Here is a 26,317-nt window from a genome sequence, read left to right as displayed (position 1 = left end):
AAAATATAACTTTTTATTTGTCATTTAGTATTGTTAAATTTATTAGTCTTATATATATTAATAACTTAGTATTTTCTAATATATGGCATACTTGTCTTGAATATGAAAAAGTAAATTCATATAGCGAGGGAATAAAATCATTAAAGATCGGGGAAAATTTTATTTAAAATTAAAAGAGAAGTTTAACTTGAGCAAAATTTTTTATTATTTCTAATTATTATTTGATACTAGGACTAGGTTTCTGTACCTACATTGTTTTAGTGTTAGGTAGCAGTAATTCTGTAGTGAAACTGCGAAGTATTCATAATGGTGATTATGTATATAATTTGAATGTTATAAATTGACTTTAAGTTTTTTGTTTCACTTAGTGTTTACGGCATATAGTTTCTTACATCTAGTACTACTATCGCTAAAGTAATACTAATAATACTATTAAAGTTAGTAATTAGTGCAGTGATAAATATTTAAGTAGTGCTAGGCCTAACTTTATTTCAACATTCAAAAGTTATAACAAGGTTTATTAGGACTAGAAATATCACTGCCAGCGTGAGAAGTACATTATGCTATAAGTGTATAAACGTATTATTTAGGATAGTCTAAATGTAAAGATTATTAAAGTTTTGGACACCTTGTGAGTTTTCTGAGTGGTAGAATAAAAAGGTTGGAAATAGAATCTTTAATATTAGGGGTAAAAGGTGTAAGCTTTAGAAGTTGAGATGTGGACTTGTTTTGTGACAAATGTTAGTTGGCCAATAGGAACCATATTATAAGAGGATGGATAAAAATCCTCTCAAGTAAACTGCAAAGTAGGACAAAACCACCTGATAAAAAGTGGAAAATATAAAATCCCCCACATTTTCTATTTATCCTGTTTTTCTATGTTGAAATACCCTAGGTAATCCCTGTTTTGTCTATCTGAGTGATGACTGTTGCATGATCTACACTGTATGGTGGTATTATACTGTTTTTGTGTGCTTTGTAATGTTCTTTAAAAAATGGTTTTACTCTCTGAGTAACTGAAAAATCAATCTCTCTTTAACCACCATGGAGATCATTAAGAATAATAAGAGGTTTCAAGCAACTGTGCAGAATGCTCCTTATACACCAAGAAGAGTTTCGGCAGTACATTAATAAGTTGGTAATGTTCTTGGAGGATATGCACTGTCTTGCAAAGGTTGTGCTCATATAGATTTGGAGGTGAAGCAACTATCTGTGACTGAACATAGCCAAGACCCAGATTTTAACAAGGTGAAGGTGAAGAACACCATACTAAAAAGAATGAAATTAATGAATGAAAAATTTTATAATATTTGTTTTAGGGGAATTTTGTTCAAGGGAGTTTTGTCCTACACTTGCATTGTAAGTGCATTACTACAAGTACTTGTAGGACAAAAGAAAGAGCTCTGTATAGCTATTTAGCATATCAATGTACAGACTATTGTAATGGTTAATTGGTTTAAGCTATGTAAGGTACAAATGCAAGATAACAGGCTTAGGGTTTTTAACTTGTTTTCTGTGTAATACAGAATAATTAAGTAGCTAGGACTTATTTTGGGTGTTCAAGATAGTCAAAGCTTTGGACACTTCTGGGTTTTCTGAGTGGTAGAATGAAAATGGAAATACAGTCTTTAATATTAGGAGCAATAGGTGTAAGCTTTAGAAGCTGAAATGTGGACTTATTTTTTGACAACTCTGACATAATTTATAGAATGGTTAGATGATGTAATTTGTGTTTTTAATTTAAAGTGTGAATATAGGTATCATACAAATGTAAAGGACTGTCTCTCAGCTAGGTTAAAACTGGCCTACTGTCTTATAAACTTTTTCTGTGTTCATAACACTATGTAACAAAATTTTTATTTTTCTTGTTCCTGAGCAGAAAGTGTTATTTCTCAATTGCTTATGCCTAAAGTAAACGGAAAAGACCTATTTTTCTCTTCAAACTTTGTTTTTGTGACCTGGGTAGTGAAATTTCCAAATCTACCTATTTTCCAGAACATTCCAGTAGATTCAGTGATGAGTAGCTGATAGAGAATTTTCTCAAATTTACAAGAATTTTTAAGAACTTTCTAGAATCTTATAGATCTTACAAGAATTTTCTAGAATGTTGTAGAACTTTTCCCCTGGCTCATTTGGTGCACCTCAAAAAGGAGTATAACAGTGTTAAGACCTTGCTAAAAGCCTTGAAGTATGATGAGTATGGCTGGAAGGTTATTGGAGACTTCAAAATGGTGGCATTCTTGATGGGTTTCCAAGGAGGCTTTACCAAGTTTCCCTGTTATCTTTGCCTTTGGGACAGCAAGGACACTGTATATATGTGTGTATAAAAGACTAATGTTTGTTTGATCATAAAACTCTTTCCTCCATTTAAGTTATATTTGGATGAACCTTCACATGATTTTTGAACATCATAAGGGAAAGTTCATAATGTCCATATTTTTATAAAACATTTAGTGCATGTGTCCATTTTTGAGAAATAAATCAATAACAACTTTATAGTGCACCAAAATTAAAAGTGTGAAAGTATAGATCTTTGGTAAAATAAAAAAATAAAAATTGCTTCCTTAATGGAGAAATAGTACTTTCCTTTTTTAATAATGCACATTAAAATTGTATAATCATTATTATTAAAAAATATTTTTAAATAAAACTGAAATTGAAGGAGTTTAATTTGGAATTTTAAAATAAGTCTTTCTAGTGGAGAATCATTGTGATTTTTGAGAAGAAAAGTGATTTTTTCTGCTGGAGAATCCAAGCGTGCACTTTGAATTGTTGTGTGACTGAAAGAACATACAAAGGATGGAGTGTATTATTCAGAATACAGATTTGTTGGAAGTTTGTACTTAATATTCATAAATCACACAAAAATATGTTTTACTTTAGTAAAAAGTGACCAAAAGCATTGAAAATAATAATGCTTAAAATTGAAATTGGGAGAGTGACTTATTGCTTGAAAAATTCAAAAATTTGAGAAAGAAAATGAAATCTCAGGATGCAAGTTACAGAAAACAAAAAGTACTAGAAAGAGATAACCTTTCTCTCCAAGTTTTGAGGTGAGATCCAGTAAATAGAAGACTGACAATTCTGAAAAATGAAAACATTAGAAATTGTTCACCAGAAAAATCATGAAATTGTGATTGAACAGGCACTCATAGAGCAGCTACTTTGTTAGTTACATATATTTCATATTGTTTGAATGATGCTATTATGTGAGAAACAAGATTCATAAAAATAGTTTATAACAATTTCACATTTATATTTGAATCATTAATATGTAATAATAGTTCAAAAACTCCTGTCACTTTACTGTTTATTGTACTAGTATCCATTTTGAATTGTTTAATTTTGAATATTCAAAGTTTGTTATATCATTTGGTTAAGTTAAATGTTTTTAATATAGTTTTACAGATTTATTTTTACTTCAGAAACATGTTTTAACATTATGTAATTTGTAGTTGTAATCATTTCTGTTGTTTTGTTTCAAGAGGCAATTTGAAGCCTACAGTGTGTTTCTATGTATAATTGTATTTGCTTCACTATTTTAATAATTATAAGTAGCTTCAAATATGTAGTCTTTTGAGAAAGCTTGCATTGTGTTCTGCTACAATAATAAATTATTTATTGATTGCTTTTGTATGCTTTGTAGGATGTTTTTTTAATGGTAAGAAGAAAGAAAATTACCATTTTCATAGATGCCAAGGAAACAACTCCTGTTCTAGAACTTAAAAGAATGATAGAAGGAATCACAAAAATTTCTCCTGAAAACCAAAAATTGTTTTACGAAGATCAGGTACAATGAGACAAAACTGCACCATTTTTCTTCTCAGTGTTATCATAAATGTCTTTCAACTCATAGGCTTAGTGTCATTAGTGGTCTGTACAGTAAATACTGCTGCTAAGTGTATTTGAATATTTGTTTTGAGTGATAAAGTATAATTAAAATAAACAAAAACTATATATTCTATTTCATGTTAATTATAAAGTTATAGAATAGTTATAAAGTGTTAGACATTTTGAAGTTTTTTTTTTCATATAATTTGTTTGTAAATACTATAACATAATGCTTTCTACAGTTTTATTAGAGGTAGATCACCAGATACAATAATGATCTGTGTCATCTGACCATTGAACTAGACATAAGACTGCTGTGCAGATATGCTGCATTTGCTGTATAATGCTGTATGGAACAGTAGTTCTCATCTGCTGGTCTGTAGAAACATTCAGTAAATCTACAACTTTTCTTGAATGAATACTGATGTTATTAAAACTAAATTAATTCAAACTTGTTTTGACATCTATGTGTGATGTTTTGTAGTTAGTACTTGTGTGTACAATATCAGTAAATCAAACAGATTAATAAAACTTGAAGAAACTGGCTTTACTTAAAGTTCTGATTGTATTTGTAACCTTAATATAAGGAAGAACATTGTGTTTGTTGGAGAGGATTCAGAAGGCCTGCTTGAATGTCTTTGAGATAGTTATGTTACAACTTGAGAATAGGTTTGGACGTCTTAACATACTCTCTTTATTGAAAAAATGAGAAGAGTCAGGGTGATATAATTATTCACTAATATTAAGGGTACTTACAAGACTGATGTCTTGGATATTTTTTCACATTGAGTTCTGAGGGTAGAAGGATAAGTCTTCATAAAACTTAAAAGTTGTAAAGATCAGACACACATCAAATTCAGTCATTTTTATTTTTCTATTTGTAGTAAATATATTGGATAAATTGTCATCTGGAATGGTAGAAAATGTAACTTCACACATGCTTAAGAAATGAGTTGAATATTTGGGGGATCAAGACTGGATTTAGTGAATTGTTTTTTGTTTCTTGAAAGAAGTTGGGGTCAGAACTTTCTTGATGGGGCAATAGACCATTTAACCTTTGATCTCGGGCAGGTGAGATTACCATTCAGTTGACTAGGGAAGGACATTTATGCAACCAAAATTTGGTAACTCTGTACATTCCTCACAAAATATCATAAGATTTTGTTAAAGTTTATAAGTATTTTGTGTACAAAGAATTATGTTATTCTTATTGCATCTTTCTAATAAAAATTCCATTTTATAGTTATTAGCATTCACATTATTAAAATAGTTCAAGTACAAGGTGGTTTTCATTTTGTGTATGAAATACTATTCTCCATTGTATGTTTTTATATTTCATTTGACTGACCTCTGAAACCTCCAAACTGAATATTAAAAGTTTTTTAAGGTAAATGTTTATTTTTTTGTTTTCTTTACCATATCACTAACTCTAGCTATTATTATCAAGGCACAATGCAGTGAAATGACGAAAGTTAGGAAATATAAAAAAATACATACCTTATGAGTTTTTTTTAGAATATATGGATGTTGTTTTACTCGTATTCATAATTTTAAGTCTCTTCCTTTTCACACAGTTAAGTTTTAATGTTTTACTTTCTGATCTTGTCTTTCACCACTTATACTTATTTTGACAGAAGTCATTGGTGCTCTTGAGGGAAATTATGGTGTGTCTGGCAGACATGCACAACCTTTTGGTAAAATATTCATGCACTGCATAATATCCTAAGCATTGAGAACTGATGCAAGGGATAACATATATTTAAAAAAAAAGTTTAAACCTTTCAGTTATGCATTTTAAAACATAATTAACTAAAATATAAAAGTAAGACCTAAATACAAAACCTGGCATGGCCAGGTGGTTAAGGCACTCGACTCGTAATCTGAAGGTTGTGGGTTCAAATCCCTGTCACATCAAACTTGCTCGCTCTTTCAATCGTGGGGCATTATAATGTGATGGTCAATCCACCGTTCGTTGGTAAAAGAGTAAACATTTGGCAGTTGATAATGATGACCAGCTGCCTTCCCTGTAGTCTTTTACTGCTAAATTAGGGATGGCTAGAGCAGATAGCTCTCAAGTAGCTTTGCACGAAATTCAAAACAAACCAAACCTAAATAGAATTTAACTGTATCTCTAATTAAAACATATTTATGTAAGAAACAGCCACAAGTACTTTAGTCAGTCAAGCAGCCAACAATACTACAGTCAGTTATGTGTATTCTGTGGCATCAACTATTTGTAAGTTTCAAAATAACTGTTGTTAGATTAGTGTTAAAAGAGCTGTTTTTAATGGGTATATACATGTGTTATGTAACATTATATATACATTCCAAATCTGTTGAAGGTGGATGTGGCACCTGCCATGTTAAAAATTTCTCATTTCAGTTGTTCATTTAAAGAAGTTTGTAATGTGCAAGTCAAAATGTTATGTAAGCATCTTTTTGTCTGGATGTATCTCTACATAACTACCATTGATACAGAAAGTCAGACGTAGTGAATTTTATTAGCTTGTTGATCACGTGACAATAATCCAAAGTTTTAGTAGATTTTTGAAGTTTCTTTTGAAATAAAGGACTTAAAACTAGATAGCATAAAATTTTATGAGTCATAACATAAATTAATTTGTTAATTTCATTCACATATATTGATATTAAAGATGTTTAAATAAATTTTGAATGCACCACAGTGGCTTGCACAAAAAATGGTTTGAAGGAATATGCATGGTGACAGGGTAAATGCCTTAATTTATTTTTTGCATAAGATTTTATTTGGAAGGTATATTTTTAAGGAAAATTAGCTGAGGTGAAAGGTTATCAAAACAAGATAAGGCACATCTTACTGAAATCACTTCTGAAATACCTAATTTATATTTCAATGAAAATGTGAAATGAAACCTCTGTTTGAGAGGAACTTAGAAGTATAAGCCACTTCCTTAGAAAAAACATTTAAAAAAACACCTTTGGATATTTCATTGTATTTGAGCATTTTTTTATAGTGACATATAAATATTTAGTTTATATATCTAATGTTATTCTAAAGCATGCTAACCAAGTGTTAAATTTATACAACATTAGTTGTGATTTTCTCAAAAATGGATTGAGCAAATTTGGCATAAATGTTTTACAGCATTGACTGTTAAGATACATGATCCTTACATTTTCATGTAGGTTGCAGTAGATGTTTTTTTATTATTATTATTTTACTCAGCTCTGAACATCTCTGATAATACAAAGGCATTTCACTGATTGTGGGAGTTAATATGCAAGAAGCGTGTGAAAGTTTACAGCCAAACGTGGTTGCTTATTTTTTTTGAAACATTACTACTCATTAATTCATGACATTTGTATTATTTTATTTCTCTTGTAAAATTGACAACATTTTATAAGCTAAAACTTTTAAATGGCATATTTGGTGGCTGTATTAACTGCAGTTACATAACTGCATTTTCTTTAAGTCAAGGAAGTTTTATTTTTCAAAATCAAAAGTATTAAAATTTCAGAAATATTTTGCTTTATTTAAAGAAAAAGTTGTATCAGCTAATTTTAACATTCTTTATTGTTTGAATAGGTTATGGAAGACAAAAACAGTTTGGCAGACTATGGACTAAACACTTCAACAGCAAAAGCTCAAGCACCAGCTACAGTTGGTCTTGCATGTAGAGAACCAGGTGAGGCTTAAATCTTAAAGATAATCATTTTGTTTAGGTGATTGTAAAACCATTTATTAAATGTGAATCAGTTTAATGAAGACTGTATATTTTATTGACTGTGACAGTCCTGGTGTGTTAAGGGTATTATACAATAATAACACATGCATATAAAACACGATTCTTTACTCTTGATCAGTTATAATTTTAACAAAAATACCTAATGATCAGTATAGCCCCAGACTTTGTAAGAAATTTAGAGACTTAGAAAAACGTATTTGTTAAATTAGGTAAAATAAACAACCACCTCACCTTTTTCCATAAATATAAATAGCCTAATTCCTCAAGGTATTAGTTGAATGACCTGTCAAAACCCTGAGGTGTCAAAGACTAATTTAGAAACTTAATAAGGCCATTTTTGAAGATAGAATATGTAAATAAACATGAGATATAGAAGAAGGTTAATAATCTATACAACATAGACTAACAAGATATTTACAGTTAGTAAGTCTTCTTACAAACACAAATGTATGTATTAAAGAAGTACACAGAAAGAAACTAAATTCATTTATTGAATCTCAGAACAAGGAACCTACTAACACTAGATACACATAAAAAACTTAAGAAAATGATAATTAACAGGATCTGAAGAAAGTGTTCCAACGTGGAAAAGAAACAGTAAAATAATTAATGGTGCACAACAACAACATTCCCTATTAATGAGTATACCTGAAATCCATAAGCAAGGTTACCTTTTCTGACTCGTAGTTAAATATAGAAATTTACCGTGGCAATCCTTAGCTATATATCTGATAGATATAAGATCAACATTAACAAGTAAAACATTTTCACATGTTAAGGTTTCAGCCCACTTTGTAGAGATTATAAAGATTGCAAAAATACATTTACTGCTGCTTGATTTTTTATTATATCATGTTCTTGAGTTAGGCATTCTACTTGTTAATGCTAATTACTAACTGACATCAAGTCAAGGCAGCATATTCATACAAGATGCAACTACCATTCAGTCAGTCAAAAAGTGCTGGCTTAAAGCTGAGATTGTTAGGGGTCTCTTATGGCCAGACCATTTGCTGGATATGAACTTTGGATTGTTCTTTTATGCTTGGTTCAGGCTTTTTGATGATCTGTTGTGAGCACTGAAGGGTTTTGGGGTTAATGCCATTGTTTATTTATCCATTTGGAATGTAAGGTGTTGAGTGACTTATCCCCAGTCACTCTGCAGGGATTGAGCCTTCTTAGGTCTCATCCTAATCAGTTCACCATATCTCGATGTCCCTGGTAGCTTGATTATGTCAGCTGTTGGAGAGGATTGCAGAGGCTGGTATGTAGACCATGTCCCCTGCATTCATATCATTATTTATAGGACTTGGTGTTTGCCTTCCTGGAAGGTTTTCGTTTTCTGATTGTTATTCTCCACACTTTAGCTGATTTGTAAAAGAAGTGAGTGACTTCATTTCTTTTGTGTTTTCCTTTGAAAAGACTATTTTTGTCATTTCTAGTAGAATCTGTCTCTGTGAGAATGATTTTTGTTCTGATATACCTGTTTCTAAATCAACACAAGTCAGTGGCTTTCCTGTTAGCAACAAATGGTGCACAATTATACTACAAAAACAAATACTTTGCTGGACTGCTACTAATGGACAATCATGAGAGATAAGCTTAAGGGGATTTTGTCTATCCCTGCTAACTTCTAAGTTAAATAAATTGTTCTTCAAATTAGGGAGCATTGTTCATCAGGGCTTTTCAGTGCAAATATCCTCCATACCACTCCCAATTTCCAATTGCTGGAGTGGGGACAAAGACTTATTCCTTCTGAGTGATGCTTCTATTCCTTATTCCATTCTAGGAGAAGAGGGCAAAGCTAAGGACCCTATTACCAATTATTCTGGATAGTTTTTTTTCACATGTCTGGTAGGTGTGAGACCAACCTATGCAGGAGCCTCCTTGTAATTTCAGTTCATAGGTTACTCTTTGCTATCTAGTTGGGTTGTGCATGATCCCTCTTTTTGGTCTTTCTCTTTACTTGATGATCATAGAAGAGGGTTATGATTTACTCATAATTCTGCTTGTGGAGTGTCACTTCCTGTGCCATTGGTTGAACTTTGTTTGTTTCACATCCTTCTGTAATTCTAGGGGAAGGAGGTGTTGACTTGACTTTCAGGGTGGGGATTAGGATTTTGGCTCATAATCCCAGACCCAGTAACCTGTTTCTTCAGGTTGAGTGATGTATGGCAGGTCCCATAATCCAAAGATTGTTTTGTTGTATTTTAAGCTTTGTGTTGGAGCAAGAGTTTGTCCACATTGGTGTTTCTTGCTTTGTTTTCATGATTTCAGTGGCTCGACATGCAACTTCAGGCTGGGTTGTAATGAAATAATGTTATGAACCAAGACCAAACAATACAATGGTCTTCCTGCTATAGCCACTACACCTTGGATCTTGATTTATATCCACAGCCCTGTAATTCCACAGGTAAGATGTGGACCTCTTTGCATGTTTGGGGCCTGGGTCAATTCATGTTTTCCTGAAGATTATAGTGTTTTGCTTGTGGGACTAGTAGGCCTTTACTGACTAAAAAAAGTAGATTTAATGTAGTTAGGGCAATGAGCATATCTGTTTTAGGAGTAGTGTGGACTTCACTGATGTGATATTACTATATCTTTTTTTTTTTTGTACACTACCTTTCAATGTAGATATTTTCTTTGTGGACTTTGCTCTACCAACCCCCATTTCTTGCCAATCTGTGATTGTAGATAAACTATAACAGAGGTGTCTTTCTGAAATTAATATTTTCCTATACTGAAAATGTTTTTTTCTGATAATTCTTGCTTCCTATCACACACTCTTGCCCTTCCACCCCATGAAATGGCTGATTTTGAATCTGTCCGTATAGACCATCTTGAAAAGTAACTAGGAAGTAATAACAAGGAGCTTATATGTGGATCTGGTATAGGACTTAGGTGGAGATAATCACATGATATAAATTACTGGGGGCAATATAGTGGGGTACACAGGTTGGAGCAAACAAGGTAAGGCTCTTGTCAGTGCTTAAATGGGCACAGAAGAGAAACTTTTGTCAGGTGTGTGAGGAGGTAAGTATACAAAAATGTTAACTTGTAACCATCTTCTCAATTACTGCATAAAAGTTCTGTAAAAGTAGGTAAAAACACAGAACTTGTGCAGCTTGAGTGAATAGCAAATTAAAGTTTACTAGAGGCACTGCAAGCCAAAACTTTAAAAAAAAATGGATGTGAGGGAAGATTTGAAAATTACCCCATTCTGTGTTTTTAAGTGAGACTTGAGCCTTGAACATTAACTGCTCACATACTAGACATTTTGGAATACTTTGTTAAAAATGCAAAATATTTTGTAATGTATTTTACAAATTTTGCTGAAACTTTTATGTAGTTGAAAAAAATTCTGATAGTAGACAGTTCTCTGGGCTTCCACTAGAAAAATAGCTCTCTTAGCCACTGTGGCTAAACAAAGTAATTTTCTTTTAGCCACAGTGACAGTTGTTTAGCCACAATGTTAGGTGCCAAAAACTGTGTGGTGTGTGACTTAATATGCATCAATTCCATCCAGTAAAAATTAGTTGTAATTATGTGAAAATCTACATGACATTAAGTTTTGTATTATTTTTTTATTCCCCAGCAATCTTCCCTGCAAAAAAAAAACAAAATAAACATGATAAAGAGGAAAATAAAGAAATACATTTCTCTAAATAACACAGAAACAAAAAAAAATGACTTAAAACTAGAATACGGTAGCATGACTAGTAAGTAGATAAATCCAATAGCAGCTCTTCAGCCAAATCATTCTCAACAGAAGATGTGGTAGAAGTTGACACCTAAGGTTCCAAAGCACATTTCTTTAACAGGGAATAGTACCCATGTCTGTCTTTGTGAGTGACCCAGTATCTGAATGCAGAGTCAAAGTTAAAATGATCTAAAGGTTTGGACTCCATGGATATGTTCAGTAACATTTTTGTCTTGGCCACAAATAGACTGCTCCTGGCATCTGTTTTGATGCTGTTGTACCTGCTAATTCCCTGCTCACAGTCAACAGATATAACTGGAATTATTAATCCAGCTGAGACAGATTTGGAAAAGTTTGATGGGTCTGATGGATGTATTCCTTGTAGAAGCTCTTCATGTTTCTGTTTTTGTGAGCAGCCATTCAGTCAGTGCCTCATCCTCATTAACGAAAGGAGAGAAGTGCTGGATGAGTTTCTTCAGGTCATCCTCATCAGATACTGCTCTGCTGTGACATGGGCTAAATATTGAAAGAAATGACATAATGTTAGTGTCTGGGAATGCTACTTGTAGTGTTGTAACCACCTCTTCAACAAATGACTTAGCAGCTGATCTGTACTTTTCGCGTTGTTTATCAATATCTTTGATGTCATGGCCTCTGTAAGAAGTGTAACCACTAGCATCAGGAGCTTGTGGGAGTTCCTTCAGTGCAGTCTGTGTGTAAGGACCAGGGATGTGTACCAGCAACTGAATTGACCCATCAATAATTGCTTTAGCTTGATCATAAGATAAATCAGCTCTCTGTAGAGATCTTGACAAAAGTCCAAGAATGCCAACAGCGTCAGCCAAAAAATGTGTCATCATGGCAAAGCTGTAACATGACATTTGCTGGACTAGAAACATGTAGAAAGGCTTGGCCTGGAGTACCATGTTCCATTGCTACGACCTGCAGGCAGCTTATCACAGATGCAATACAGTCGACTAGTGCTTGGATGGAATCATTAAAAGAGAGCCATTGTGTGAAGAACACTTGCTTGATTTTGTTGCTTTTCTCTCCATGCAATGCTTTGCTCTTCCAGAACCTGACACAACTTGGGAGAATATTTCATGCTTTTTGCAAACTGGTTCGAAACTGAAATGTACTTCACAAGGTATGGCACCTAGTTTGCTGCCTTTTCTGCTGCCAGCTGTAATCTGTGTGTCAAACAATGACTTGTTATTATCCAGGGGCATTCCTCCTCAAATTTTGTAGCAACACCTGTTTTTATTCCCACCATGATATTTGCACCATCAGTTGCAAGTCCAACCAAGTCAACATCAAACAATCCTCAATCTGTCATGACTGAGTGCATTGTTTTGTAGATAGAATCAGCCCCAATGTTGGTCAGCTCATGCACAGCAAGGAATTGACTTGTAACCTCACCTAATGATGAAAGATACCTGATGTAAATTATCAGTATAGTGGTGTTTCCTGCATCAGTTGCTTCATCTGCTTCAAGAACAAAAAATGAGAAAGGCGATGCACGAAATTCTGTCTGCATTTCATCCTGAACTGCATGATTTAGGGCACTGTACATATCATCCAGAGACTAGCTGTGGGTGTATATGAAGCTCTCTGTTCCACTTTGTGACTGAGTCTGTAGTTTCTTTAGAGAGGTCACTCCTTGTTAAAAAATATATAAGAACTTGTGTTTTGAAATAAGACCACCAATTAAAGTAATAAAGAAAGATATTTGGAAGAGTTGGCTAGCTACTTAATTTTTGATAGATATTTTCAAAATGTTTCACTTTTAGAAAATTGCCGAATTGCCTTTCATTTTAAGAAAATACTGTAGAAAACAGAATGTATCTTATTAAGACTACAATGAAGAATATTCTTACATTGAATACTTGTAGTGAAAGGAGGGAATGAAACTTCACAGTTGGGATGGCTTCCTTTGCTTGTACAAGTAATGTGGCCATCTGTGCCTGAATGCCACCTTTACACCTGTGGATACACATTCACAGCAGCAGTTGACATGTCCTTCAAAACTTGTGATGCTGCTGCACTGTGATGATCTTCTAACCATTCATGCTTCATCATGTCTTTTTTAGGCTTAGTAGCAGTTTTCCCAGTGGTAGACCATGTTGTCTTTTTTAGGCTTAGTAGTAGTTTTCCCAGTGGTAGCATAAATATTTGTCTTGTTGTCCCTGCATAATCTGCAATGAAATGAATTTTGTTGGGAAACATGTCCAGCCAAGGAAACTGAGAAAACCAAGTTTCTTTTACAGCTCTGTGAAAATTGTGGGTATATTTTTTGTCACACTGACAGTCTGATCACTGCTGCAAGCTTCAGTTGCTTCAGAGCTGTCTTTTCTTTTGGAAGTGGATTTCCCACCATCAGTTGATGTTGTTGCTTTGACCTTCTTTTGAAAAAAACTTGATATATCTAACTGTTTAGACGTCTTTTTATCTGATCTAGGAGTTGTCATGATCTCAATTCAAACACATGTCAAATTAAACTTGGGATTTCCACGTTGATACAGACCATATGTTGGTTTGATGAAAGTCAGGTTTTGTGTACCACGGGCAGAATCAAACATGTAGCATAAGAATTGAAAATAAATCATTAGCACAGTTGAGTAATAATTTTTTTTAATTTAATTTGTTAGTTGTCATATCCCTGAAATCATAAAAATACATGTATAAAGAAAATATAGATTACAGTCAGTGGTAGTTTTTAAAGACGCTTCTTGTTTCTTCAACTCACTTGGGGGCACCTCTTGTCATTTGTCATCATTAATGGCATGAATGGCGATAAAAACCACGAAAGCTGTTAAGACCAAAACTTGAGCAGAATAAATAAAGGAAAACCATCCAAGACCGAAAAATCATTATCTTTTGCTACTGTAGCGAAACCACTAGATTTTTTAGCCACAGGCTGTTTCTTTTTGCCAATGGTGATGTGGCTAATGGCTAGCAGAAGCCTAGGTTCTGTTCATGTTTCATATTACTGAAAAATATGATGTAGAACTTTCTTTGCAAATTAGGTCTAAAGTGGTACCAGTGGGCATATATAAAATATAGAACTGAGTGCATTAAACTTTATAAAATCATGTACTGTCTGAGAGAAGTAAAATTTGCAAGTAAATAACTGTTATTTACAGAGTATGCAGTAGAGGTAATATAACAATAACATACCTGAAGCCATTTAAGCTGTTAATGATAAGCAAAGGACCTTATATTAAAAGTTACATACGGTGATGTTTTCTGACATTTTAAAAAATTATATTGTTGTTTTTTTCTGAGGAATTTAATTTTATCTTTATGATATATAGCAGTCTCTTGAATACATATATTTTATTTAACCAGTACATTTTATTGAGAGAGAACTATTCTTCTCAAATGGAGATTAGAGATCGGGTTACATATTTAAACTGTTAACTTAGCCCACTTACTGTGCTCGGATGGTTGCCCTTATTAGTAACCTTTGTTACCTTTGCAATCTATAATTGCAGTTTGTAAATAAAAATCGGGACTGTTACACTAAAGTTTTACCATATTTACTTTGAAGTAACTAAGGTATGATATATGGTTACAAATCAGTGTATGATTTAGTTGATGGATAAAGTGCTTCTTTTTATTTCTTGGTAAATCTAAGTTTACAGAGAATTATGTCTTTAAATTAGGTGTGTTACAAGTTTTTGTTTATGTAGACCATGATAATGTTTTTTTGGGTTTTTTATTGAACATCAAACATTAGTTATCATCTAAACAAGTTATTTTTCCTTAGTCTTGTCACACAACTTCTGAAACTGAGTAGAACTTAGTGGTTATTTTCTTAGTATTTGGAATCAGGTTTATAAAATGTAAAGAAATGTACTGTATACTATGATATAAAGCTCATGTGAATGTGCTCTAATATAGACATTTACACCTTTAAGTAGAGAGATGACTTTGGTAAAAAAAATGAAACAAAAAAGGATGTGAAAATGTTTTATTGGTTTGTATTTTGAATGATTTTGTAAGACCTAATAAATTATTTTTAACTTTAAATGTTATTTATTCTTTTCATTTTATATTAATGTTAATTACAGACACTGGGAAGTTTGAGCCACTAGACATTACACCCCTATCCAGTCCACCAGAGTTACCTGATGTTATGAAACCTCCTGAGACGCAAGCTCACGAACAGGCTGTGGCCTAAGCAGTGTTTGTTCAGGTAGAAGATGTAGAAAAATGATGTGGGGGTATCTTGTTACTGTGTCTTTGGTAATTAGTGAATCGTATTTGTATAACTATCTTTACCTTAGGAATAAATTGTGTTCAGTTATTTATAATTACTAGAGTATATATGATATCTTTTTTTAGCAAAATAAACCTTTTACCTTAATTATACATGTAGTTGTGATTTGAAACATAAAATAATACTTGAAAACATCATGAAGTGAAAGGTTAAAACATAATATGACAAAATCTTCTTAAGTATTACAATATTGCTACTTGAAATAAGTAAAAAGTACATCCTGTTAGTGATAGATAATCCACTGTCTTACCCATGATGTTACAATATATGATTTATATTTTACATTTAAGTTATTATTGTGAATCTCTAAGCATGAAATATTAATATATATTTAATCCTTACAGGTATGCTAAGTCTGCGTAATCTGTGTATTTTTTAGTTTACTTGAAAATATTTCATAATGCATACAACCTCATGTGGCTTCAGTTTAATCAGGAAGAAGAGAAGAATTATGTTAAAGATTAAATAAATCTACTGGTGGCAAAAATTTAAGATAATAAATATTAGCTTTATAAAGGTTAAAACATTTCTGTTTTGTTGATTGTAACTGTTGACTTGCTCAGTATATGTACTTGTTACACCTTTTGACGCTATTGACTGACAACAAACGAAATGTGCAACGAGTTGTTGAGATAAATTAGCTGTGATTGTTTCAGCACTAGGAATATATTTTTGCAGCTCTTGAATAAACAAATATATGTATATGCATTTGCTTGTAATATGTTTGTTTAATCTTGATATTGTGCAATGTTGCATCATTTTACATCTAGTAGGAAAAAGGATGACATTTCTGATTTCTGATTTATAAGCTTTCCAGGAGCACCATTATTTGGAATTCTTCTGTATGATAAAAGAAGTATTGTTTGTTAACAATTATTACAACTCTTTGTAAAGAAATTATCAATTTTGTTTTACATATATATCTTATACAACTTTTAACATGCTAAATATCTGTTACTTTTTTTCTTGTTATTCTTGCATGTTTTGGTCAAGAAAGAAATTAATTTGTACAGATATTAATGCATTATTATATTCTTGGAATTACTCAAACTTATTTTATCAGTTTGTTTTTAAACACCCACTCTGCAAGTCAGGGAGAGGACTTTGAAGGGATTATTCTCAAAGGTTTCTTTTTTAACTCATCTATAATGTGATGGTCAATCTCACTATTCATTGGTAAAAGAGTAGCCCAAGAGTTGATGGTGTGTGTGGTGATGACCAGCTGTCTTTCCTCCAGTTTTCCACTGCTAAATTAGTGATGACTAGCTCAGATAGCCCTGGAGTAGCTTTGCAGGAAATTCAAAACAAACAATTCAGCAAAGTATGCATTTTTATAACTTATTGGAAAATAATTAAAAAAAATATTGTGTCATCAGTTATTATTTTCCTGCTTCCAGGTTGTGTTTGACTGGCCAAGTGTCCAAGATGTCAAATTACTTTACCATAGTGTTTATTAACCATTTTATTAAAGTTTTTACCTGATAAATAACTATTAACTGACAGATTAAATATTTTTGTTCCTATGTTTTGCAGTATCAGCTTTATTGATAATTTGGACTACTACAGATAGTTAATATATAAAAAAATCACATGAGAAGAATGACAACACATTGAATACACTGTAAAAGATGTGTGTGATATATAGTGCTCATCATTCTTTGTGCTTTATGCTGACATGAAAATCTGATCTTATTTTATTCAATTATATTTAAACTATTTTTGCTGCTTTCAAATGTGTGTTTTATTATTAAATAATGAAACTTTTTGTGACCTCATAAAAGGGTGGCAACCAAGGCAAATATTAGAAAATTAAGAAATGAGTAATATATTCTCAAAGGGTGATAGTTTTTTAGTGACTTTAAAGGTATTCTATAGTATGGACAGAAAAATTATAAAAATAAAATAATTCATTGTTTACAGGCAAGAATTTCAAAGCTGCACAGATGTGTGGATGTAATATTTTTTAAAATAATTTTATTTTAGTTATGTTAAACAAAACAGATGCTATGAAATGATGAAATAGGTTTGAGTTGAAAGTTATTGAAATAAGAGTTAGAATTATTATTATTATTACTTGTCTTGAATTTTTGTTTGAAGTTTTTCTGTTGAAACTCTAGAGCTGATCATTGGTTCAAATAGGGATAAAAGAAAATGTGAAGTTGTACAGATGTAATTAATGGAAATTATTATGTATTAAATTAAAATTGAGTTTTGTATGGTCTTTGTAATGTCTACATACTCCCATATAAAATAAACTATGACAGTTTGTTAACATGTGAGATTGACTTATAAATTTATGGCTTGAAGGAAATGATAAAATTCAATTAGCAAAAGTTTGGTACAAAAATATGAGGAAACCCTGAAATTGTATTCTTTAAAAAACAAACAAACTTCATTTTAGGATATTAATAAGAATTAAAGTTAGCTATTTATACATTGTGGGAATTGGTGTAAGTTCTTTGTTGAATGTACTTCACATTTCCAGAACACTAATGAAGTTCAGAGGTGGTGTTTCCATTAACTCTTTTGTGACAGCTCGCCAATCATAGGCCATGTCATCATGTTTGTTGCCTTGCATTCAAAAGTTTATTGAACTACTATTTTATAAATTAATGCCAGTATGTTTGGTTTGAAATTTAGATTATAAATCAAACTTTATATATGAGTTAATTTCTTAATTTAAAAGTAAATGTTGAAAGAACACACCTGAATATTGATTTTTGTGAGTTATAGTGTGTTGAATGCAGCAATGGCTAAAATTAGAAATTTGTGATTTCAAAATACTAAGTCTTTAGTTTCATATGAATTGGGAACTCAAATTGCCAGTATTGACAAGCTAGGATATAAAATAAGAACTTTGTATCTTTTTATTTTGCTGAGATATGGCTTATGTACTGAATCAAATACAGTGGTACCCATTCACCTCTTTTGATTTTTGGAAATGGTCCTTTATTTACTTCAATATATCACATGTGAAAACCAATTGACAGCTAAGAATGTTCCCCTAGTGGTTTTCTCAGCCATTATAATCTGTTAAAAGGCTACTATGTTCTTTCAAACCAAGATTTTGAGGAGGTAAGTTGTGTCTTTAGTTTGCTTGAGGTTTAATATTTATCTTTAGATCTAAGTAAAGCTTAGTTTGTAAGCTTGATAAGTTGTAAGTTATGTGTATATATAACCTAAAAATAATTTTGTTTCAACTCCTCCACGTGCAAAACTGTAAGAGGCTTAGTAACTTAGGTCCAGCAGCACCTGAGTTCAAAGGTTGTAACTAAAATAAATAATTGTTAGCTTCACTTCTTTATTCATTTTAAGAAAAATAAGCTTAATTCTAAATAGTATAATCCATATACATATATATACTAATTGAAATATGACTACATAGTTTGCAAAATTATAGTTCACTAAAACATAGCTAAGATAAGGTCACTTTGTAAAAACTAAAGATCAGTTTTATATTATTTGATACGGTAATGTGAGTGCACATATACCTCATCAAAGCAAGTTGTGTAATGTTAGCCAGGCATGACTAGAAGATCAGTATAGTAAAAAAAAAAATTATGATGTTATGAGACTCAAGCTACTTAGACTAAACATGTATTTTCATATTATAATTTTTAGTTATTCTAGAATGAAAAAATGCATTATTTATATTTATATCCTAATTTTTCAATGATGGTTATGATATCGGTCAAATTGATAGATCCAACATAGTTAAGATGTGGGAAATAACAGACACAATGTTTTATTGAAAACGAATGGTTGAAATTTCTTTTGGAAGTCCTAGGGATTACACAAGTAATATTTGAGATTTTTGGAATGATGAATAGTTTTTTTAATGACAACATGAAATCACTTTGCACTTGGATTAGTAACAAAACAGACTCATTATTTTCACAAACAAATATTTAATAGAAATATTACATTAAAATATCTGATTTTTGTGTTCAAAAAGCTTGGAATCTTTACTAAAAGTCTTCCAAATTTGTGAATATACACATACTGCATCAGAAGTTACAGTGTAAATATTTAACGTGCAAATGCACATCCAGACTCGTATGATATTACAAACCTGTTGTAAAGGGGTTAAGAAACTTATTATTATATTTTCTCTGATTTAAGAAATGATCCTAAGGTCAAATGCCTTGAGAGTTTCTCAAGAGTGAATCTCATATACAATTAAACTATATATGGGCAGTTATGCTAATTCATAGTTTTGTGTGTCATATATATCTTTTTAAATGCCTGTATGGACTGCTGCATACTTGCACCATGTTGTTAAGTGTTTACCTTCAAAATATTGCATGTACATCACAACAGAGACAATGACAACATATTTGCTCATACCAGTATGGCCTACTATGGCCAGGTGGTTAAGGCACTCGACTCATAATCTAAGGGTCATGAGTTTGAATTTCCATCACACCAAACATGCTCGTCCTTTTAGCCATGGGGACATTATAATGTGATGGTCAGTCCAACTATTCATTGGTAAAAGAGTAGCCCAAGAGTTGGCAGTGGGTGGTGATAATTTGCTGCCTTCCCTCTAGTCTTGCACTGAAAATTAGGGGCAGCTAGCACAGATAGCCATCATGTAGTTTTTTTCAAAATTAGAAAAAAACAACATGCCAATAAATTTTTCTTATAGTAGTGATGAGATAATTTGTAAATTGAAAACCAAAATTCAAAGAAAAATGCAATATTTTTTTCCCTATCCATATTATAAAGTAAAATCCTCACTCACAAAGATGGAATTATGATGCCAACCAGTATCCTCATTCTGCCACTGTCAAGGCAGGTTATCTTAATTGCAGGGTACTGCCATACATTCCAAACCGATTTTTCCAATGTAAGCAATTCATTCACTCAAAGACATCATGTTGTGGTTCCTTGACGTGTGCTTATTGTGGTGGCAAGGACCTTGATGCTTCTGAGTGTGAAATGGACCTTCATTGCATTAATTGCAATGGCTCTAAACCCTCCTACTTTCGTTCTTGCCCTAAATGGTTGGAAGAGAAAGAGGTGCAGTGTTTGAAAATGATTTATAATATTACTCATCCTGAGGCTTGAATGTTGCTGTCCACCACTTCATTTCAGATATATGCTGCTGCACTTCGTTCCACTACTACAGTGGGAGTGCAAATGGATCTCTCTGTACCTTCAAAAGAATTGTTCTCAAAACAAATGAAAAGTCTTTTGACCTCCATGATCAAAAAGGTTGATGAATCAACTTCAACACCCATGTCTGTCCCTTACATACATTCCAACAAATCCCAAGACTGATCCACTTCCTTTAGTTCCAGGTACAGTTCCTTGGTGGTGGAATTCGTGCCTGCCACATGGCATTGAAGGCTCACAAATGAGCCTGGGATACTTTCTGTAGATATCTCACGCTCTCGAACTGCATTGCTTTCCAGCAGGCCCATGCACGTGCTTGGTGGGTAAGATGTCAAAGCTAGAGGAAATTTTGAAATAAGTTCACAACCAGCATATTTTCTACCACCAGTTCCAGTCATATGGGACAAGATTCAGAAGGTCAGTGGGCAATATAATTTTGTACCCCTCTTGATCTTGCTCTGTGATGGCCAGGAAGTAGCTGATACTCAAGGTGAAAGCTTTTGCTGGGTATATAGCACTTCTGCTTCTTCCTCCCCATTCTTTGCCATCAAGACTCGGGCAGAGTGATCACCTCTTTCCTTTCGAGCTGATTGTCTCTGTGACTGTAATCATCCCATTACACTGGTAGAACTCATACTGGCCCTTCACTGGTCTTGCAGTACATCAATTGGGCCTGATGATATGCACTATGAAATGCTGTGCCATCTATCTCCTGCTTTTCTTGCTGTTCTTATATGTTTTTAACCAAACCTGGCAGGAGAATGTTTTTCCTGATGCCTGGCATCCAGGCTATTGTCCTACCTTTCTGTAAGCCTGGGAAGGATCCCAAGGATTCCTTCAAACCATCATCCAGTTGCTTTGACGAGCTGTCTCTGTAAGACCTTAGAGAGGATGGTTAATGCTCATCTTGTTTGGTTCCTCAAATCAAACAACCTCCTCTTGCCCTCCAAGTGTGAGTTCCGATGACAGTGCTCCACCGTGGATCACCTGATTTGACTTAACATCTTGTATCAGTATTTTTTGACATTGAGAAGGTTTATGATACCACATGGAGGTATGGTATTTTGTGAGACTTCCCTATATATATATATATAGGTTATGTGGCTATTTGCCCATTTTTATTTAAAAAAAATTTAATGGACAGGAGATTCCAAGTTCATGTGGGTTCGACACTTTATCATTTTTTTCTATAGGGACTTGTAGTCCCTCAGGGCTGGGTTTTGAGTGTCACACTTTTCAGTATAAAGATTAATGCCACCACTGAACAACACCCTCTCACTGTTGCAAATGGGCTCTGTGTCAGTCACTTTCACATCTCGTGTCAGTTGTCAAACATGAGGTATATTGAACTACAGCTACAGACTGTCATCAATCATTTACTGAAGTGGACCACAGCAAACAGCTTTAACTCTCTCTCTCTAAAACTGTTTGCATGCACTTTTGCTGCCAATGGGGTGTTTACCCTGATCCTGAACTCTGTATTGGTGAAGTTGTGCTGCCTCTGGTCCCTGAGACAAAGTTCTTGAGCTTTATCTTTGACCTAAGCTGACCTTTGCAAAACACATCAAGCAGCTATGGGTCAAGTGTAAAAGAGCACCGAACATCCTCTGTTTCCTGTCTTCCACCACTTGGGGAGCAGATCGATGTTCTGTGCTAAAGATATATCATGCTCTTATTCAATTAAAACTTGACTAAGGATCACTGGTCTGTGGCTCTGCAAGAACCTAGGTCTTAAATATGCTGGACCCTGTTTGTCATCAAGGACTTTGGCTCTGCACTGGGGCTTTCTGTACTTCCCTGGTTCAGAGCTTATACATAGTCTCATGAACCTTCTTTGCACTTCTGCTGTTTGCAGCTGTCTTTACTATATGCTTCAAAACTTCCTTTCTTACCAAAGCATCCCACCTGGGGTTGTGTTTTACTTCCTCAGGAGGCCATACATTTTTAGAACAGATGATCTGCCATTGCTCCTTTTGGCCTTTGTATCCAGGTGCAGTTGGATGAATTGGGTATGTTCTTGGATAACATTGCTGTATCCACTGATCAACCCATCCTACCATGGCTTCTTACAGTCCCCAAATGTGACCTTTCTTTGAGTCATCTAAAGACAGATACTCCTGATTGGAAGTACCATCTTCTATTTGACAAATGTATTTCAAACCATCCTTCCATTCCCATTTATATGAATGGTTCAAATTCAGGTGACACTTTGGGCTGTGCCATGGTTTGTTGTGGTTTGGTTGTTGTACACAAGATCCCCTCTACCGTTTTTGTGATCACTGCCAAACTCTGTGCCATTTCTCTTGCCCTGGATCACATAGAAGCTATGCAGTAGACGAACTGTATTATTTATACTGATTTGCTTAGCTCTCTACTGTTCCTGGAATTGCTTCACATTAGTTCTCACGCTGTTTTTGTTGATATTCAAAACTCACTGGCCCATTTCTCTTTGTCATCCATTTCTATCCAGTCCTTCTGTGTACTGAGTCGCATTGGTGTTTGCAAGAATGAGCTCACTGATGCTACAGCTGTGTTTGTCTCTTCTGATGTCATCATGATCATGCGTGTTACAGACATGGACTGTAGTCCTGTGTTCATGGTTTGGCTCCATGCCAGTTGGCAGTTGACTTAGAGTGAATAAACCTGATAAGCTTTTCCGGATAAAACCTTCTGTTGAACTTTGGCCATCTTGCTTCTGTATGGATTGGGAGGAAGTTGTCCTAGCTAGGCTATACATTGGTCACAGTTTTTTAACTCATTGTTTTCTTTTATCTAGGACTGATGCACCAATATGTGGCCTGTGTGACACTAAAGTCACAATAGCTCACATTTTACTGCTATGCTGTCATTTAGAACCATGAGTGATGGTGCCATTTTAAGCTTTTACATTGGCAGTGGTGACACTGTCTACCTCAGTTGTGTTTTTAAATTCTTAAGGACCATTGGCCTTTTTAACTCTGTTTAAGTTTTTAATTTACAAATTAAACTCTGTTTTGTTGTAATTTGATTTCTTTTTGTGTATTTTAATAATTTTTACTTGTATTTTTAATTTTTTACCAGTTGTATGGTGCAGATAGCTTAGTTGCTTTGTGCCAATAAATGCCAAACAAACAATTTTATGTAGCTCAGAACCTTTATATGTAGATTTGTAAACTTTATGCACTCTTTTAAAATCTTACAACACAAACTTTTGACTTTGTCAAGATACCTGTGGAGAATGAAGTTTTTATTGTTATTTGTGCTCAGTTTAATGTTTTCAGTCTTAGTACTTCTAACTTTTCGAAAATGAACAAAAATCTAGTTAGATTTTGTAACTTTCTTAGATTTGATAGTTCTATAAATAACAAAAGGAATGATAACAAAGAAAAAATTACTTCTAAATCTTTATAACTTGACTTCAGTATGTGTTCTAAGTTCTACTTCACACTTGACAATTTCCTGCACCTAACTGTATGAAGTTTATGGTGATAGTTATACTTGCTCTTTCAGTAACAACAGTAAGGTTGTTAGCCAAGCATAGGGACCTGGTTACTTTTAAGTGATGATTAGTTTCCATAGTTTTTGCATTAATGGTCAAATACTCTGTGTGCTTATTTCTTGGTACAGAAATTATAAGTGCTTAAGTTGTGCTCAACAAATTATTTTGTTTAAAAAATAGTAAATTACATACAGAGTAACTAAACTGCTCATTAAGGCAGTCTCTTACTTTTTTTTAATTAGTAAATTAGTTATTTTACTGTTTCTTTTTGTTGTTTATTATGTTATTGTGTGACAGTTTCTTTTTTGGCTTAACATTTTCTATTAATTTCACAAGTGATGAGAAAAATATCTGTTATCCATAAAACACTCACTGATTACCATTCCTTCTGGATATTGTTACATCTATAATATTGATATTGTCTTGACTGCTGATAGGGAATAGTGAGAAATGGAGGTGATTAGAAAATACAAGATTTTAGCATGTACAAAATTTCATGCAATTTGGCTTCCATTTTTCATATTCATAATAAACAACACTCAGCTTTTTTTCTGTTTTGTATTTCTGTAAACTTGGCATGAAAGCATTTTATGGTTGAGTAATAGTGATCATATAGTTGGAAAGCAGAGACAACTCATTCATTCAAAATTTATGTCCTGCCTGATTTATCAGCTTCAAATATTTAGACAGTAGTGTAGTATGGGCTTTATATATCCTTTTTTTATTCATTTTAGTATGCTTATAATATAGTTGTTTCTTGTGCATACAAGTCTTATACTTCCATATCAGAAAGAAAATAAATTTGAAACACCACTGCTTGAACACTATTTCTTATTATTAAATTAAAATAATTCCATTAAAATATCCAAGCAAAATGTAAGAGAGAATTAGACAACATGCAATAGATGTGGGGAAGAAAAACCCATCAAGTTTAGAGTAAATCTCTTCTGACGATTTTCTAGCTATTTCATGAGCCCTTTGAAAATAATTCTGTCTCTAGGCTTTTGACCTTTTACTTTTATGTTGTATTAATGATTAGATATATGTTATATTTTTCTTAGCTTTTATCTGGTAAAATTGGGAAAAAAATCTGTAACACGTGTATCTAATCATTAAGTATTTGGTCCGATATATATAATGTGGAATAATGATTTAGGCATGAGCTCTAATATTATCCAAATACCTAAATTATTTTAGGCTGCTTTATTGGTAATTGAAAAAGGACTTAAAAATCCCATTAAATTGAATATATTGCATATAAACTTCTTACCCTTTTAAAGACATTAATGTAATTTATGAAACTGATGTTTTCAGAACTTTTTTCCTTCACTTCCATGCCATGTTTAAGCTATGCATGTCTTTTTTTTAATAACATATTAAGCAGTATATACCAATTGAGATTTTTATTTTTAAATTTTATTAAAATTTTCATTAATTCTAATATTATTTTTCTTCCTTCTGCAGCTTTTTCTGCTCTAGAAATCAACAGAGAGACATACACTGTATATTGTGTTCCTTTGTGTTTCATAGCTGTGGCATCCTATTGGGCTTAATATTTGGATAAATATAACTATTATTTGAACATGGTAAGGAAAAACTGAAGAAAATGTAGATCTGTTTGTCTTTTCTTAGCATGGTGAATAACTTATCCATTCTAAACCACAGATATTATGTTTTACTGTATTATTTGTGAAACCACTTCCCTCAAGTATGTAGGAAACTGTAAACGTTTCCAGCTTGCTTGTAACAATACCTGTAGCATAAAAAACAATTCATGTTGTTGCATAACGTTACACAATTTTGTATTTTAACACCTGTAAAAACACTGCAGTTTGTTATTGGACATAACTCATTTTGGATTATTATTATTATTATTTTTAAATGTTTCATTTTTTTGTAATTGCACTTGAAAAATGTGATGAAATTGTGAATAAAGAAAGGTGTTCAAACAGAACATTATTTTGTGTTGACTACCTTTTATGTAAAACATGCTAAATCAATAGTTTAATCTAATACGTCAAGCACTGTCTATTCACACCCTTCAGTCCTTATACGTTTCCACATTTCTTGATCAGTCATCATCAAACTTGACACAGTGATATAAAATGATATGAGGAAGGTCATGCAAGTGGTGGGGGTTACTTTCCCAATCTTTTCCCTAAATAAACATCAACATTTGTGTGTAT

At 32.9% G+C, this 26,317-nt stretch overlaps 1 protein-coding gene across 2 annotated transcripts; it reads left to right on the top strand.

Moving 5' to 3' along the window:
• The first annotated feature begins 172 nt into the window (after positions 1-172).
• On the top strand, positions 173-26,085 carry EloB (transcription elongation factor elongin B). 2 transcript variants are annotated; one of them, XR_013029103.1, is made up of 5 exons: positions 173-309; positions 3,647-3,790; positions 7,397-7,496; positions 15,327-15,501; positions 25,596-26,085. XR_013029103.1 is itself a non-coding variant. In XM_076505200.1 (5 exons), the coding sequence occupies exons 1-4, from the start codon at positions 307-309 to the stop codon at positions 15,434-15,436; spliced, it is 357 nt and encodes a 118-aa protein (XP_076361315.1). In that variant the 5' UTR covers positions 173-306; the 3' UTR covers positions 15,437-15,451; positions 25,596-26,085. The 2 variants fall into 2 exon arrangements, 1 of the variants encoding a protein (XP_076361315.1); XM_076505200.1 differs by having other exon boundaries at positions 15,327-15,451.
• The last annotated feature ends 232 nt before the right edge of the window (positions 26,086-26,317 follow it).

Source organism: Tachypleus tridentatus, chromosome 6 (assembly GCF_004210375.1).
Source record: "Tachypleus tridentatus isolate NWPU-2018 chromosome 6, ASM421037v1, whole genome shotgun sequence".
In the NCBI taxonomy this organism is placed as follows: Eukaryota; Metazoa; Arthropoda; class Merostomata; order Xiphosura; family Limulidae; genus Tachypleus; species Tachypleus tridentatus.
Note: the sequence above shows the minus strand (reverse complement) of the source record. Positions and strands in the feature narration are given on the sequence as shown.